The sequence below is a fragment of the Fukomys damarensis genome, unplaced genomic scaffold (genome assembly GCF_012274545.1).
Source record: "Fukomys damarensis isolate Sample0158 unplaced genomic scaffold, DMR_v1.0_HiC HiC_scaffold_2, whole genome shotgun sequence".
Lineage (NCBI taxonomy): Eukaryota > Metazoa > Chordata > Mammalia > Rodentia > Bathyergidae > Fukomys > Fukomys damarensis.
This window is the reverse complement of record NW_022900914.1, coordinates 60610655-60628772: the sequence shown is the minus strand read 5'-3', so window position 1 is coordinate 60628772 and position 18118 is coordinate 60610655. Positions and strand designations below refer to the sequence as shown.

Genomic DNA, 18118 nt, shown 5'->3' with positions numbered 1-18118 from the left:
AGCTATTTGCTTATTTCTTTTTTGAATTAGTGTACTCGCTGGAATCCAGTCATTTTCTTACTCTTCAGTATGATATTGCCTGTGGGTCTTTAGTAGTTTTCTATTATTTTACCTGAATATTTCAACCTTCTTTCAAACTCATTTTGTAGATTGTGTTAAAATGTTACTCCTGGCACACACATTACAACTTGCTCATTTCAGTTTTGTTTTTTGAGACAGGGTCTCATTATGTAGTTGAGACTGACCTGGAGCTCACTATGTAGCCCAGGCTGGTCTCCAACTCACAATGATCCTCCTGCCTCAGCCTCCCAAGAGCTGGGAGTCCGTGGTGTCCGCCACCACGCCCAGTTTCTGTTTTTATCTATATCTACTGTAAATAATATTTGCCTATGACTCAGCTTCTAATGCCAAAAAGAAAAAACATGTTTTTGTAATAGGATTTTAATTTTTTTCTTAAAACATTTCTTATTAAAACTGAACATTGGGCCAGGGATTTAGCTCAGTGGTGCTGCTGCCTGCCTCGCAAGCACAAGGACCCGAGTTCGATCCGGTACAAAAAAACAAAAACTGAATGAACTTAATACCATTTTTCAGTTCTTCATAGTATGAAGATCTGTTACTTGGTCATTTTACTTAATAACTGTTGTACACAGGGACCAAGTATCAGTGTGCATCGTGATTCAAATACTGTCCCAGAACTAACGGAGCATTCTGAATGTCCAGAATTTCAGCCTTTGCCAAAAGTTCAAGAACAGCCTTGGAATTTGCAATTGACTGTGAAGGCTGGACTTGGCCTGCTCAAATTTTTCCTTGAATTTTAAGTAGTCTCTTCTTTTATCAAAATATTTTATCCACTGGAGGACAGCTGGACTCAAAGGACCTCAACTGCTAGCAGCGAGATGAGTCCCAGTGTTCTTGTCCAAGCACCGCCAGTAGTCGTCGTGGGCTCCCCAGCAGACCTGTCTTTCCTTATGGAGGGGGCTGCCATTTCTGCAGGGAGCCAACTGTGAGTCCCTCGCAGCTTCCCCAGGGTCCTGTGGCCCACAAATTTGCAGGAGTGGGTTTAGGGTCCCCTCCCTGGCTGGGGTCACCTGCCACACTAGGAGATTCACTCCATGAAACAGCCGGTAACCTGTGGATTGACTCTATCTCGAGAAAACCTAAAGCCAAAAGAGAAAATATCCAATGTCTTTCATTTTTGAAGAATGCCTTAACATTAAAAATAAAGAAAAAAAAGGAAGGGAAGACAATTCAATGGAAAATGGACAAAGTATATAAAGAGGTGATTTATAAAAGAAGTCTAAATGATCAACAAGTGTACAAAAAGATGTACATCCATATTAAGTCAGGGCATTTTAAATTTAAAATAATATATATTCAGATTGGCAAATGTTTTAAGATTGTATTCACCATTAGCAAGGGATTAAGGAGTAGGGTACTTTTAAATACTACTTATAGCAGTTCAAAATACTACAATCTATATGGAGTATATTGATACTGTAGTTATTTTTTTGTTCGTTTGGCTTTTTTGCTACAGGATATTGAACTCGGGTCCCTGCACTTGCGAGGCAGGTGGCAGCACTACTGAGTTAAATCCCCGGCCCACCTTAGTATATTTTAAAATTTCAACTGTGTCTACATTTGAATTATTCAATAGGGGAAAAACTGGAAAAATTTTAATGTCACACTGTAGGGAAATCCTTAAATTATAGTTTTTGTACAGAATCTGTAACTATAAGTATTGACTTTGATTAAAATGTAAATTCTTAAAGATACAGATGTGTGTGTGTGTGTGTGTGTGTGTGTGTGTGTGTGTGTAAAATCTACATATATCATTATTGGTTTAAAAATAAAGAGCATATAAGCCTGACATTTTGGAATGCTTTTTGCAAGGAACAGTGCATGGACATTTTAATTTTTATAGTGGAAGTTTAACTTTTTGTTTGTTGTTTTTTTAGGTACTGGGGATTGAACCAAAGGCCTTCATACTGAGCTACATTCCTAACCCTTTTTTATATTTTGAGACAAGTTGTCACAAGTTGCTAAGTTACCTAGGTCAGGCTTGAACTTTCAATCCTCCTTTGTCAGCCTCTCAGAATGCCAAGATGCGTGGGTAAATATATATTATGTTTAACAAGAATTTTATATTGAAATATGATTGACATAGAACTTCATATATTTGAACTCTCTAACTTGACAAATGTGGCATTGCATATACCAGTGAAATAATCAAATTAAAGCAATATCCATCCCTCCCACCAAAACCCTGTCTTTTTAATCCCTCTCTGCCTCTTTGACTCTAGCAACCACTGATGTACTCTGTCACTCTACAGATTATTTTGTATTTTCTAGAAGGTTATAAAAACATAACTACCCCATATGTATTCTTTCTTTTCTGGCTTCTTTCACTCAGGATTATTTTGAGATCATTCAGAATTACATATATCAATAGTTTGTTCTTTCTTATGACTGAGTAGTATTTCATTGCATGGATCTACCACAGTTAGTTCTGTTCAGCTGTTAATGGACATGTGAATTATTTCGTTTTTGGCTGTTACAAATAGTTGCTATGAACAATTGCACATACATCTTTTTAAGGACATACCTTTTTCCTGTTGTGTAGAGATAGGTAAAGAATGGCTGGGTCATAAAAAAGGTGTATGATTAGCATTTTAAAAAATTGTCAAGGCTGGGCATGGTGGCGCACGCCTGTAATCCCAGCGCTTGGGATTCTCTACATAGTGAGACCCTGTCTCTCAAAAAAAAAAATTGTCAAAATGTTTTCCAAGTTGTTGCATCATTTTACATTCTCACCACACTGGAGTATGAGGCTGAGGCAATAAAGGTAACAGTCCTTTCGCTATTATCCCATGAGGTAAGGACAGCAACCATGAACTCACTGTGTAGGTTTGATCTGAGATTGCCCCTACTAAAAATGTGTCCAGACCTCTGCAGTCAGATTTCCTTTGAGAATCTGGTTAAAGTCACTGTCGGTGTGGGGTGTACAACACACAAGAACAAATGCCACAAAGGAATTACATATTGCAAATGGAGATGGCCTGAACTGAAGACTGAAACTGCCAGTAAGGATAGAAAAGAGGGCTGAAGTTTAGACACAGTGAAAGGGGGGCGCGGGGAAGGGAGCAAACCAGAGCAAGATGCGGGGGCAAGTTCAAGTTTTAGTGAATAGGTGATGGCCATGCAAAGGAATAGTTTTGGTGAAAGAAGAGGTCATTTTCGCTGCTGCCTGTGACATGCTTGCACGACAGAGATGCTACAAGAATTCAGAAAGTGGTCCTAAATGGACGTCATGGTGGAAATACAGGTTCCTCGAGCAACAACTTGCATTTACGCAGCCAACAAATTCTAGCACTCCATTTCTTTCTTCTCATCCTTTGAGATATAGATATAGTACCTATCTGCAAAACATAATGCTCACATCCATTATGAGGGAATTTGTACCTGTACATAATATATCTTAATTCTTTTTTTCCCACTACCCTCCCCTCCTTCTTACCCTCCCCATTTATAGCTTTTTTTCCATTTTTTTCCTTCCATTCCTTTCATCTCTTCCCCCCTTCCCTTTCCCATTTGAATATATTCTTCCTACTTCCCAATATACATCCTGTTTTGCTCTGTTAACCCTTAGGGCTTCTCACACAAGAGAAACAATGCGACATTTAAACTTGCGTAACAATTCCATACTTCACACTCCCTCCCACAAGCCACGATGACGTCAGCCTTTAAGAACAGGAGTTCCCAAGTCAAATCTGCGCGTGCGCCTAGCGCGTGCGCACCACGCCTGTTGCCGTCTCGCCCTTCTCTGGGCGTCTAGATTCCTACCCTCTCCTCCGGCCCCGCCCAAGCGGCTGCCCGTGACCTGCCTGGGCGCAGGGAACGGAAAGCCGGAAGGGGCAAGACGAGTTCAATTCACCATGGGGCTGTTTGGAAAAACCCAGGAGAAACCGCCCAAAGAGCTGGTAAGAGCTGTGGCAGCGGTAAATCGGTGGGTGGACTTAAGAGGGGCATAGAGGTGTTGACAAACGACTGGACACTTTCCTCTCGGGCCGGCCTCGTACTACCTGGCCCCCATTTCCGGGACATCCCACTCGACCTAGGATCCTAAGGAAGAGTCTCTAAGGAGTCGGTTGTGGGTAGGGAGAGCCGTTGGTACCTCGCCGACGACCAAGGAAATGAAGGCTGTGTTAAGAGCTCATCAGAGTCCCCGTAGGGCACCGAAGAAGCGACGCGATGTTGGCCGCTGGAAATCCCTTCCCCCTCCGCGCGGTGGTACGTCCCGCCCGGAACCTTTCTCCAGCTCAGGCCCCGCCCCTGGCGTCTGCTTAGGGACCACCAGGCGTACCCAGCCCTTCTCGCAGCCTTTCGCCAGTAGGACCCGGTCCTACCCGGTCCCAACACCTGTTGCTGCTTCCTCTCCCGTGTCAGTATTGAGAGGGAGGCTTTTTTTCCTCTTTCCGCAGGCCTGCAACCTCATGCTGACTCCGGGAGCGCAATAATTATAGCAGGGACCCGACCCAGAAGAATATACCGAAAATAGCTCTGCACGGACTGTGAGCTCCAGATCAGCATATAAAATGAATTAATGTGGGAGGCACACGGCTAAAAGTGCTCTATGGAGTCCTCCAAGTTTGAGTTCTTGTTGCCCATATTTCTGCCCTGTGATAACTAGAAGTTAACTTCTCTGAGCCTTAGTCTTTTCCTCTGTCGAGAATAATGTTAGAGTAATCGAAGGTTAAAAAATGTAAAATTTGAGCTCATGGTGGTAGTGAGGTTCATTTTTCATGTGTTCCACAGCCTGGCTACTAAGTTCAGACCAGTATCACCTGGGGGCTGATTAGACATGTTGGGCCCCACCCAAGACTGAATCAGATTTTAAATTCTGACAAGATCAAGATCATTAGTGATTTTTGCACCCTAATATAAAAAGACTCTCCAAATGCTCAGATCATATTAAAAACATTCTTGTGGGTCATCCCTGTTATTTTCTGTTAACTAGCTTTCTCTTGTAGTTTCCCTTATTGGAAGGTAAATGGATATTTTGTTTTTAGCATTTATATTTATCATTTAAAAGTGGACAAAGTGTTATACAAGCAGTACACTAGAGAGTGTTTTCAACAGTAATGATACTGTTTCTGCAGACTCTTAACTGTTTAATGGTAAAGCTAGGGCCAAACACTGAAGGTAATAATTTCTCCCTGCCATCACAAACATTTTTACAGGGCTGGGGATGTAGCTCAGTGGTGCTGTGCCTGTCTGGCAAACGCAAAGTCCAGAGTTTGATTCCTGGTACAAAAAACAAACCCACTTACTTATACAATAACTAGCATCTTAGAATATACATATATCACAAAATGTGCAGCTACATAATGTTCTAAAGTTTGCAAAGTGATGCTTTCATTTTTTTTGTTGCTATTGTTTATCTCATGTAAGCTCCATAAATTTAATTTTTACAGGGGAGAAAACGGAAGAGGTAAGATCACTACTAAATAAAGGATGTTACAACAGGCATTTTGGCACGTGCTGGTAGTCCCAGCTACCTGGGAGGCTAAAGCAAGAGGATTGCTTTAGCCCACGAGTTTGAGGCTAGCCTTGGCATGTAGTGAGATTCCACCTCAAAAAAATGTAAGTAAAAGATTGCAGGTTTTTTCCATTTTGGAAATGTGAATATTGCAGAAGGGAGCTTCTCAAGACATAGGTGCTTCTCCATTAATCTGTGTACTAATCACAAGAGATCTTGTCAGAATTCAGTCTTAAAAAAAGAATTCAGCCTGTTGTGGGATATTTAATCAGCTGGTAATGGTCTGGTGATGCTGATGCCACCTGGTCTGCTCTTGAGAAGCAAGGCTGTAGAATACAAAGAATGAGCCCTCACACTACTAGCTAAAATGCCTTTAACTAAGCACGCTAGTCACACTGGAGACTGTCAACATCAGGAAGTAGGTACAGTACTGTTATTGTCCCCACTTGCAGGTGTGGCACTAAGGCATAATTTTCCCAAGATTATACAGTTTGCAAATTACATTACCAGTGGTTATAATCTAGTAAGTTCTACTATAAGCCCTGTGTTCCTGTCATGCCATTTGTGTTGCTTCTCAAATGGGGAATATAAAGATAAAATAAGCCAAGGGACTTAATATCTAGCCAGTAACATAAACATCCCAAGAACAAGTCTGGATTGGGTACCACATATATGGTTATAGGAATTCAGAAGATCAGAAACTACCTCTGCTTTATTATTACCCAAGATTTTCTTCAAGCACTCCAGAGTATCTTTTCAGTTCTGATTAAATCTTGTTTGCTTTTGTTAGAAGAACGTTTCAGCTTTAGTTTCATCTTCTGTAAAGCACAAATTTCTCTCAAATTATGTGATGTGTGGCTAGAGTTCTGTAACCTGATACAGTTATTTAGCATTGAGTTTTTAACTCAAGAAAATGCTGATAGATCAGGGTTGGGAAATACTTTGTTCTTTCATAGAGCTGCAGTATTGGGGGCCACATATAAATAAGAAAACTTAGTTTGCATTGTTTTTTGTTGTTGTTGTTTTGTTTTTTGTTTGTTTGAGACAGGGTCTCACTATGTAGTTGAGACTGACCTGGAACTCACTATGTAGCCCAAGCTGGTCTTGAACTCACAGCGATCCTCCTGTCTCAGCCTCCTGAGTGATGGGATTACAGGTGTGTGCCACCACGCCCGGCTTGGCATTGTTTTCAATAGGAAGAGAAACAATGTTGAACTTCGTAAAAGAAGCCAAAGAAAATTTTTAAAAATATAGTATTAGGGAAGAAGGGTTAAAGAGAATTGGAAATTGACTAAGGGATCTAGTCTCAACTGCACATTTGAATTAGGGTATATCTACAGTAAGCCTTTCACGGGGGTTGGAGTACGTGGGCATGTTGGTCCTTGTTCTGGCTTGGTGTATGGCTCGGTACTGCTGTGTCATGCCATGATGGTTGTTGAACATCGTACCATTTGGGCCAAGCAAGTGAAATACATTATGGTTGGTATTCCCAGCATAGAATAGGTGCTAAACAAATGTTGACTGCTAAGTTTCAGAGTAAGATTAAGTAGGCTAAAAGGTCAGGTAATCCAAGAGCCGGGGATTTAGTTCAGTGGTTCTGCCGCCTGCCTTGAAAGCACAAGGTCCCAAGCTCAATCCCCAGTACAAAAAAAAAAAAAAAAAAAAAGGTCAAGTAGCAAGTAGTTTTACATGAGCAATGTTTCAAGAATAATACTGAGGAACATTAGGTATATTAGGAGTTTTTACAGACTGAAGTCTCAGCTCCCAGACCTCTCAGGCACTCTGATGAGGACATCTTAATGGTGAGACTATTCTGTCTTAAAGAGTCCAATTTAAGACTAGACCAGACCTGCTGAGAATGAGGATGCCTTATAGTACATTTGGAAAACTGTGACAGTCTTGGAGCAAAAACGACAAAGGCTTGAAGTTCTGCTCAAGAGTCTTCTCTTGGATTTGAGGTTCTGCTGGAAAATTGTGCTGTCACCAGTAAAGCCTAATAGAGTGGTCAGCTTCTTAAATCCTACACTGAGTCATAACTCATGGTTGTGTGATACTATCAAAAAGAGAGAAAATAAAGGATGAGGAAAAAGCTGTCTCCTTCACTTAGTTCATACAACAGAGACTCACTGATACATTTCATGTTCATTACGTTGGAAGCAGGTTTACAAAAATAAGTCATTAGATGATAATTTCAAAGAATACAAAGTTTAGTAGGGGAGACCAGCATGTGAACAAATACGTGGGGAGATAGATAAGAAAAATAATGTAAACAAGGTCTGTGATACGAGAGTGATTAACTGTTGGGAAGGATAGTTGGTCAAGGAGAGTGTTACAGTTTAGATCTAAAATATCCACCGACAGTCTCGTGTACAGAGGTGATTGGATCATCACTGGTTTAATCCACTGATTATAGGTGAATGTGCTGTTACAAGTTGGGTACCTGTTGGAAGAGTTGGGTTGCAGGAGCTTTCCTTTAGAGGATATTGCACTCTGTTTCTTTCCCTGGGTCTTCCTGTTCTCTCTGCTTCCTGGCTACAATAGGTTGAGCAGGTTTCCTCTGCCAGGCCCTTTAGCTGTGCCATTTCTCCTGACCATGGACTGAACCATTTAAAACCATGAGCCAAAACAAATCTTTTTTTCTTCAAGTTGTATATGTGAGGTTTTCTGTTGCAGGCAGAAAAGCTAATATAGCATTCCTGGGCCTTGACGTAAAAGACATTAATCAGGTGGGTGGGTGGGCAGGAGTTAGAATTAGGGAAAGGGAAATATTCCAAGCGGAATGAATTTATGTGCAGGGTATAGAAGTGTAGAACATAAATTAGAGGAACCAGGAGAAAAAACTCAGAATGGCTGGAAGATGAAATACTGTTCTCACTGAGTGTGATGCAAGAGGAGTGAAGATAGTTATAAGATAGAAAATTGGAGAGGAAGGCAGAGAGATTGGCAAAGACCTAAGTATTGGAAGCATTCAGAACAATGGTTTGGAGCATGAATTTGAGTGAGAAGCTTGAGTAGGAAGGTCATTTAGTGGCCCAGGTAAGAGATGATATGGGTCTTAAGATTAGCAGAGGGAATATGGAGTAAGATGAGTCTTAAGTGATATAAATAGGTCATATATGTGTAAGTACAGAATAGTCTGTAGTGTGAGAAAGTGTAAATGAGGACTAAAAGATATAATAATGTGAAATAGCAAGAAAAGGGACAAAGGAAGGAGAAACTGGAGATGTGGGGAAAGGAAAGAAAGGAATGGATTTAATATGAAAAATAATGGAAAAAATCTTTGATAGGGAGGGAGGGGTTAAAAGGAGGGCAGGGGAATGGGGGAAAAAATAAGAACCAAGGTTGATTTATGTAAAGGTACAAATTTCCAACAATGAATGTCATTATATTGTATACATTAAATGTACCAATAACATTAATTAAAAAGAAACATTTCAATATAGTGAGTTTGCTGGCCTACTGTGTGTGAAAGTACAAGGATAATTCTAAGGCTTTTCTTTAACTCCACCCCTAATCAAATCTATTCATATTCTTGGATGGGAGTACCATGAACTGAAATTGAGAAAATTAAAGGGAAGATTATGTATTTTTTTGGTACCGGGGTTCAAACTCAGGACCTTGCGCTTGCAAGGCAGATGGCAGCACCACTGAGCTAAATCCCTGGCCCCAAGAAGAGTATGTTTGAGGGGAATGATGATAGTGCAGGAAAAGGAGCCAAAGAGCTCAATTTTGAACAGAATTCAAGAGAAAACTCTAGAGGTAGGTATGTCCTGGGAAATATTTTTCTCTTTTACTCTGTGTCCTTAGCAAAAATGTTCTTCTGTACCATCTACTGGGCCAGCATAATGGTGAACCTTTTCATTTTGTGCTTACGTGGTGGAAGGGCAAGTGAGCCTACTTTATAAAAACACTAGTTCTATTCTTTGCATACCTGATCACCTCCTCAAAGACTCTACTGCCTCATTTCATCTCCTGGAAGTTGAGATTTGAATATAGGAATTTTTTTTGTTGTTGTTGATTCCGGGGATCGAACATAGGAATTTTGGAGGACACATATTCATATTATAGCAAATGATGAAAACATACATATACATGGGGATATATATATATATGTATGCCAAAATTTAATTTCAATTGTTATAGCATTTTACTGTTATTTGATGTGGAGACACTTTCATACTATAGAAAATAATATAATGAAAGCATATGTGTGTGTGTGTGTGTGTGTGTGTGTGTAATACTAAATTTATTGAGACATCATGAGATTAATGCAAATTACCTTTGGCCTCTACACTTACAAGAGGTGCTCTAAGTAGTGGCCATTAGCTTCCAGACATCATGACAAATTGCTGAAGTGCGTATACACTTTTTTGGTGGAATGTGTGTGTGTGTGTGTGTGTGTGTGTGTGTGTGTGTAATACTAAATTTATTGAGACATCATGAGATTAATGCAAATTACCTTTGGCCTCTACACTTACAAGAGGTGCTCTAAGTAGTGGCCATTAGCTTCCAGACATCATGACAAATTGCTGAAGTGCGTATACACTTTTTTGGTGGAATGTGTGTGTGTGTGTGTGTGTGTGTGTGTACACACACACACACACACACACACACACACAAAATTCAAATGTTGATAGCATTTTGCTATTATTTGATACATGCTTTTTAGCTGAATCACTTGAAGCACATTGTAGATACCATGACACCTTATTCCACATTTCACATTACATCTCTAGAAAATATAGAAATTCTCCTACATACCTTAAAAAAATTTCCTAGTATTGTTGAATTACAGTCATATTTAAATTTCCTCAGGTGTTCCCACTCTATCTTTTACAATGTTTTTAGGTAAGAGCCAGTGAAAGACCATGCTTTCTGTTTGAGATTATTGATGGCTAGATCTCTGTGTTACATTTTTCTTTTATTGCTGTTAAATATGATTTTGTGGGAGGCCATGGATTTGTACTGCATATTTGCACTAGACCCAACAGACCGAACCAATATAATTTAATCACAGTACTGAGGTTTGGTTGGTTGTAGGAGGCCCTCTAGCCAATTAAACTAGTTAAATTGTAACCAGAGTTGTTGACTAAGCTATAGCCAATTAAATTATTTTGTGTTTAACCTCCATTTTTCTATAAATGCTGTCTGATGATGCTGTTGGTTGGCATTCTCAGAATTCCCTGTGGTTCTGGAAGCTGCCCCTGATTCAATTAGTTTCGGTTTTGCTTTGCTCAAATAAACTACCAAGTTTAATTGGTCTAAAGAATTTTTCTGTTAACACTTATAGAAAGTAATCTGAGAGGTGGTAGCTTTGATGCCATGTAAATGTGATGGTCCTCATTAACCTTTTACAGAAATACTTTATTATCAGGGACTGGGGATTTAGCTCAGTGGTCTACCACCTGCCTCGTAAGCACAAGGTCCCAAGTTAGATTGCCGATACCAAAACAAAACAAAACAAAACTTTATTATCCATTGATTTCCCTTTTCTGAGTCAACATGATGTTTAAGGGTTTTCTGAATTAATATAATAATTTTTTATGAGGTAAAAGGCTTTTTCTACCCACACTTCCTTATAAGCACCATTTTGGACCCATAGATTTTTATGTATTTGGTATCTTACAGTCACTTCCTTTACTCTCTGATGCTAGAGTACTGTACTTATAAATTTGATCAGTGAAGCTCTTACAGGTCAGTTCCTATCTCCTTTTCACATAATCTTACTGGTCCTTGAGTGTTTCCTTGCTATCCAACATAATATATCCTGCTGTCATTTGTAAATATTTCTAACCTTGGACCTGAAATCAGCCATTTCTTCAAAGAGCACTGGTTTCTTATAGTGGCAGTGCTATTTAGTGTCCCTGCTTTTAGGCCTTTTTATGGAACAGAACTAGGAAATACAAGGTCTGATTTAAAAATACTGTTAATATTTAAATTAAAATATATTATAGTAAAAGACATACCAGTATTAATCTCTCAAAATGCTTGTTCTCACTTTAAACATATTTATCCTATTGCCAGTTTCTGAAGCAGTTCTGGAGGTCCGCATTCAAAAGTATTCTTTTTATTGATGCCTCCCTGTCCTCAATGGATTAAAAACATTTACAACAATTTCTGTCAAAAACATTGTGGTGTGTCTTCACCTTATTCACCAGATCTGTGTGACTTCTGGCTCTTCTCCCAGGTCAAAATGATCGTGAAAGGTAAACATTTTGAATCAGTTTAGGACACTAAGGCAGCCACAACAGCACAACTAAAGATAATCAGGAAAGAGGACTTCCAGAGACGCTTCAGAAAGTGGCAGGAGTGAGGGGATAAATGTGTTCAAAACAGGAAGGGGGGATACTTTGAGGGGAATTAATGGTACTGTGTCTTTTGCTATCACAATTTTTTTAAAGGCCATAAAAATGATTGTAGACTAAGTTGTTTCACACCAACCCTTCTTCCAAAACTAACTAGCAGTGCTATTTGAATTTGCTGACAGCTATGAAGATTGATCCTAGAAAATCAAGATCCTAGAAACTCTCATTTACATGAGCTCAGTCATCTGGAACCACTTTCCCCCTAAAGAGATCTAAATTTCTGGTGCAGTGACTGAGAATTTAAATAGAGCTTTTGCCAGACCTTGTGGTTGGGGAGTTAAAAATTAGATTTCCTGACACATCAAGGATAAGGGACTCCAATCAGTATCTAGGGCTTTTGTTTGAGATGCTAAAAGGATGCACCTTTGCAGTAATGGTGAACTGGAAATACATTGGCTTTTGCAAGTATTTGGGCCCAGCTGCAGGCAGGCTCTCTCTCTCATTGGATTAAGATATGGAAGCTGAGACATGAAGATCATTGAGTTTGAGGCCAATATGTGCTGCATAGAGAGCCAGCCTGGATTACATAGAAATCCTGTCTGCAAAAATAAATATGTTAATTGAGAGCCAATTACTAATTAGCTTCAGCTAGATGTTTGGCAGAAGCAAATGTAATTTATCTTTGGAAGAAAATGACATCATCCAGAAACTGAAATTATCCTGCAAATTTTCATATACAGTGCTCAGAATTCTGTTTTGTTTTGTTTGAGACAGGATCTTGCTGTGTATTTCAGGCTGGACTTGAACTCCGTATGTAGCCCATGCTGACCTTGAACTTGGCAGTCCTGCTTTAGCCTCTTACATGCTAGGAGTAAAGGCTTTGCCACCAAGCTCAGCCAGAATTCATTTTGAAAAGACATTCATTCATAAGAAATTTTTATATATCCTGTATACAAAGTCTTGTTAATATCTTTTATTGATTACCACTTATGTGGTTACAAACATCTCTCAATTTGGACTTTTTTCTTTTGGGACAGGTCTCGCTTTGTAATTCAAGATGACCTTGAACTCACTATGTAGCCCAGGCTGGCTTCAAACTTGTGGCAATCCTGTTTTAGCCTCCTGAGTGCTAGGATTACAGGCGTGTGCCACCACACCCAGCTGTTTTTGTTTTGTTTTGTTTTGTTTTTTTGCAGTACAGGGGATCAAACTCAGGACCTTGCACTTGCAAGGCAGTCACAGTGCCACTGAGCTAAATCCCCGGCCTCCAGCTGTTTTTAAGTATAGTCTTACCAGAAATAAAGATTCTTAATTTCAGGATAAATAAAAATATCAAGTGGGGCATGGTGGCACATGGCATGTAATCCAGCACTTGGGCAGGCTGAGGCAGAAAGATAACAAATTGAAGCCCAACCTGGGTAATTTAGCAGTTTTATGAAAAGGGGGAATTTAGCTCAGTCTGAAGGCCCTAGATTCACTCCCCAGTACTGTGTAAACAAACAAAACAGCTTTTTCCTTTATGGTTATTGATTTTTGTATCTTGTTTAAAAAAATCCTTCTCTAACCTAAATCATAAATATGTTTTCCTGTACTGTCTTGACAGTTTTGCATCCTGTATTTATATTTTCAATCCACCTGGAATAAAATTCATTGAAAGGTGGAACAGGGATTCACTCGTTTTCCATCTGTCTTACCATTTGTCTCAACACTTTATAGAAAATGCCTTCTTATTTTTGGTTTTAGTTTCCTTTGCCTAGTTTGCCTAGCATATAGTAGATTGTGAATGAATTTGAATAAAGGATATATTTTGATAGTATTAAACTTTCTGTGGGTTCCTTATGCTTTTCACAGCACATTGTCTAATTTACTATATACTGTATACATTATGTTCTTTAGTTATGAATTATAAATGCCTTTTATTTATTACTAAAATTCTGTTGACACTATGTAAATATTTGTTGAATCTCCTTCAGTCTAAGACCCCCCTCCCCCTTTTAACCATAGCCATCTTTATACTTATAAGATTTGTTTGATACATTTTCTTTAGTTCTTTGGGGCAGTATTTCTTAACTCTAACAACATTAGAATCACCTAGAGAGATCCTTAGCCCAGTTAAATTGGTATTTTAAAAAATTTCGCAGGTAACTTTTATGTGTAGTTCAGATTGAGAAGCACTGGTCTGGGACATAACTACGCACTTTCGGTTTTTCCCATTGCTCTTAGCTAAGTTTTTCTTCTGTAAAGTCTCTTGATTTCATAAGTTTAAAAAGAATTTTTCTTTTTTGACATTTTATGAAACTTTACTCTCTGACACTTAAGAATATACATAGAAAGTTTATGGAGATTTTTGTTAATACATGTTACTTATGGCTGAAATTGAGTATTTCCTTTGTGTCAGGCATTGTGCAAGGACTTGGTGAATAAGAAAAGGTCTTTGACCTACTGGAACTTACAGTAATTTTAAGTAGGATGAGTTTTGCAAAAAAGAGAGGGTACAGGTTCTGTGTATTTATAGTGCAGGGGGCTTTAACTTATTCTAGTGGTCAGTGAAGACCACTCCAAAGTAAAATTTAATCAGTACTTAAAAACAAGCTCAGAAAACAAGTTCTTTAGATAAATTGGACTTGATAAAAAATTTAAATATTTTGTGCATGAAAGGGCATTATCAAGAAATTGGAAAGACAGCCCAAAGAATTGAAGGAAAGTTTTGTACCATCATCTGATAAAGATCTACTATCAGATTATGTAAAGAGTTTATACAACTCAGCAGGAAAAAGACAACCCAGTTTAAAAATGGACAGAAGAGAAGCTGCATGTTGTGGTGCACTTCTGTAATCCCAGCCCTCAGGCAGCTGAGGCAGGAATATTGTCATGAGATCAAGGCTGGCAGAGGCTACACAAGTGAGTTCAAAGCCAGCCTGACCTACATAGTAAGACCCTATCTCAAAAAAAGTACAGAAGATATGGGAGATATACAAATGTTCAAAAAGCATTTGAGAAGATGTTTATTATTACTTCATTTGGAAAATGCAATTCAAAACCACAATGAAATACTACCTCACACCCAACAGATTGGATATAATAAATTGTTGAGATGTAGGAAAGTAGCAACCCTGTATGTTGATAATGGAAAAGTAAAATGATGAAGCCATTGTGAGAAACAGTTTGGCAGATCCTCAGAGAGCTGAATGTAGAATTATCATGTGATGCAGTTTTACTCCTAGGTTTATGTATTTAAAAACTGAACAAACGAAAGGTCCTAAATTCTAACCCTGGTACTGAAGGGAGGGGGAAAAAAGACTGAAAATAAGTACCCAAGTGAATACTTGTACGTACGTGTTCATGACAACGCATGCATGGTGGCCAGAAGGCAGAAACAACTCACATGTCCATCAGCAGATGAAGGGGTAAATGAGTTTGTGGTATATGCATATAATGAGTGATGCTCAGCCATAAAAAGACCCGAGCAATCACACATGCTACAGCATGGATGCCTCTTAAAAACCTTATGCTAAAGAAAAGAAACCAGGAACCAGAGATCACACATTGTACGATTGCTTTTATGTGAAATATTCTGAATAATCAGTTCTATAGAGAAAGAAAGCAAATGAGTGGTTGCCAGGGATAGGAAGATAGGAAGAGATTAAGAGGTATATTGTGTTTTGAGATATTGAGAAAGTTATTTGTCTATTTTATTTTTTTATTTTTTGGTATGGGGATTGAACTCTGTACCTTGCATTTGTGAAGCGGGCGGCAGCACCACTGAACCACTGAGCTAAATCTCCACCCTGTCTTGCATTTTTTGAGATAATGTCTTGGTAAATTGCATCATCTGGCCTAGAATTTGCAATCCTCCTGCTTGATCCTCCTGAGCAGCTGGATTATAGGTGTGACCACTGTTCCTTGCTGGTATTGAAAACGTTTGGAGTCTATCTGGTATTGAAAAGGTTTGAAGTCTAGAAAGTTGGTGGTTGCAGAACATTGTAAATACACAAAATGCCACTGAACCGTATACTTTAAAATGGTTGTGTGTGATATGAACTTTGCTTCCAAAAATGAACACGAACTTAACCTTATTAAAAATTTAAATGATTGTATTGCCATATACTTTTAATTTGAGAGTGGAATTATAGTCATTATTGCACAATTGTTTTACAAATTTTGTAAAATAATTATTAAACATTAAAGATGAGATTTTTTTTGAAATATATTTAAAATACAGACTTTTTAAGGCCCATAATTCATGTGACCATAGATTAATGCTCCATGGGTAAATGTAGGGCTCATATCACTTATATTACTATTTTGTTTATTACACATGCATGCTAAGAAACCTCCCTAATATAAATAAGTAGAGGCTAATAGAAGTTTTGTTATGGCAGTGTCACTCAGGTGCTTGAATTACTTCTGAGTCATATGCCAAAAAACACACAGTGAGCGCTGGGGATTTAGCTCAGTGATGCCACCACATGACTCGAAAGTGCAAGGTCCTGAGATCAATCCCTGGTACCAAAACAAAAACACAAGTGATTCAGTATACAATTATCAGCTGACAACTCAGATTTTCCTTTAACCTTTTGAAAAGTAAAGAATTAGAAAACAGTTAACTTACATAATAAATTGGTAATCACTGTAGTTATTCACAACTTTCTCAGCACCTATACCAGTATTTTGTTTTTGTTTTTGGTTTTTTGAGACAGGGTCTCACTTTGTAGTTGAGACTGACCTGGAACTCACTATATAGCCCAGGCTGGTCTGGAACTCACAGCATCCTCCTGCCTCAGCCTCCTGAGTTCTGGGATTATAGGCATGCGCCTCCACGATCAGTTTACCAGTATTTCTTGTTTGCTTTATGTTTAGTGCTTCAGAGGCTTTTATCTGACAGTCAAGTATAAATGGGTAGGGGGATATCTTTTGTAAAATGCAAAAGCGTTATTGTTAAGGGAAGAAAGAAAATATGAATCCTCACAATGTAGCCAGAGTAGTTTTTAATATGATCATATGTAAAAGATGTAAATCTTTTGTTTTGGTGCTGGGGATCAAACTCGGGACCTTGTGCTTTTGAGGCAGGAAGTGGCACCACTGAGCTAAATCCCCGGCCCTGCAAATCTTTGGTTCCCCTTAAAACTATCTTTGTTCATGCACCTCTTGAAAACTTTCTGTATTTGCAGGGTAGCAAGCTTCATTTGAAATTTTAGGTAAGGATGTTGTAGCCTTCTTTTTAGCTACACATCTTTGAATATCTTGGAACTTCCTGTGCTGTGTGAATAGAGGCAGGGCTGGGGGTTTGGGGAGCCCTAAAGCTTTTTGCATTACTTACTTTTGTAAATAATACAAAGTTCTTTATGGTTGACTAAGCAGTGGCTTCTCTTGTAATTACTTAAATTTTTTTTCCCAGGTCAATGAATGGTCCTTGAAGATAAGAAAAGAAATGAGAGTTGTTGACAGACAAATAAGAGGTAAATTGTCATTCTGTGTCTTCTATTCTACAACCTTTTGGTATATTCTGCTTTAATTCATTTAAAAATAAACAGCATCACCGGGCGTGGTGGTACACGCCTATAATCCCAGCACTCAGGAGGCTGAGGCAGGAGGATTGCTGTGAGTTTGAGACCAGCCTGGGCTACATAGTGAGTTCCAGGTCAGTCTCAACTACATAGTGAGACCCTGTCTCAAAAAACCAAAAAAACAAAACAAAACAAAAAAACCCCTGCATCTATATATATGACATAGTTTATTCCTACATTATTTATAGCTGTCCTAATTATTTTGCTTTCTAGTTCTGTAGTCAAGAAAGGTAATAAATTAAGAGAAACTTTTGTAAGAACCAAAGAAACTTCTTCCTACTGAATAAAGAAATGTTTTAATTATGGAGTTTAGTAAAGAAATATGTTTTATAGAGTTCAGACTGGATAAATTGTGCATAAGGAATGCAGTTCCATTTTCACTACTCTATTTGCATATCTTAGCATAACTGTAAATTGAAGAAAATACACTTCTAAATAAAACGGTTTTTTTTCCTTTTCTTTTTTCCCTTGCTGGAAATAGTGTTTTTTGGGGGATCAAACTCAGGACCTTGTGTTTGTGAGGCAGGCGGCAGAACCACTAAGCTAAATGCCCAGCTCCGAGATTGTGTTTTGTTTTGTTTTTTGAGACAGGGTCTCACTATGTAGTTGAGACTGACCTGGAACTCACTATGTAGCCCAAATTGGTCTCGAACTCACAGCGATCCTCCTGCTTCAGCTTCCAGAGTGCTGTGCCAACATGCCCCCCT

At 38.7% G+C, this 18118-nt stretch overlaps 1 protein-coding gene across 4 annotated transcripts in view; it reads left to right on the top strand.

Annotated features, from left to right (window-relative positions):
• LOC104863283 (charged multivesicular body protein 3) overlaps window positions 1-18118 on the top strand; it is a 78661-nt gene that overhangs the window by 39504 nt on the left and 21039 nt on the right. Inside the window, exons 1-3 of one of the 4 annotated variants that reach the window (XM_010625652.3) lie at window positions 3765-3980; window positions 4482-4571; window positions 17243-17303. In XM_010625652.3, the coding sequence (XP_010623954.1) occupies window positions 17276-17303 (28 nt within the window). In that variant the 5' untranslated portion in view covers window positions 3765-3980; window positions 4482-4571; window positions 17243-17275. Of the gene's footprint in view, window positions 1-3764; window positions 3981-4481; window positions 4572-6673; window positions 6696-17242; window positions 17304-18118 lie in introns of those variants that run through there. The other 3 variants (XM_010625650.2, XM_010625651.3, XM_010625653.2) reach the window with 3 other exon arrangements.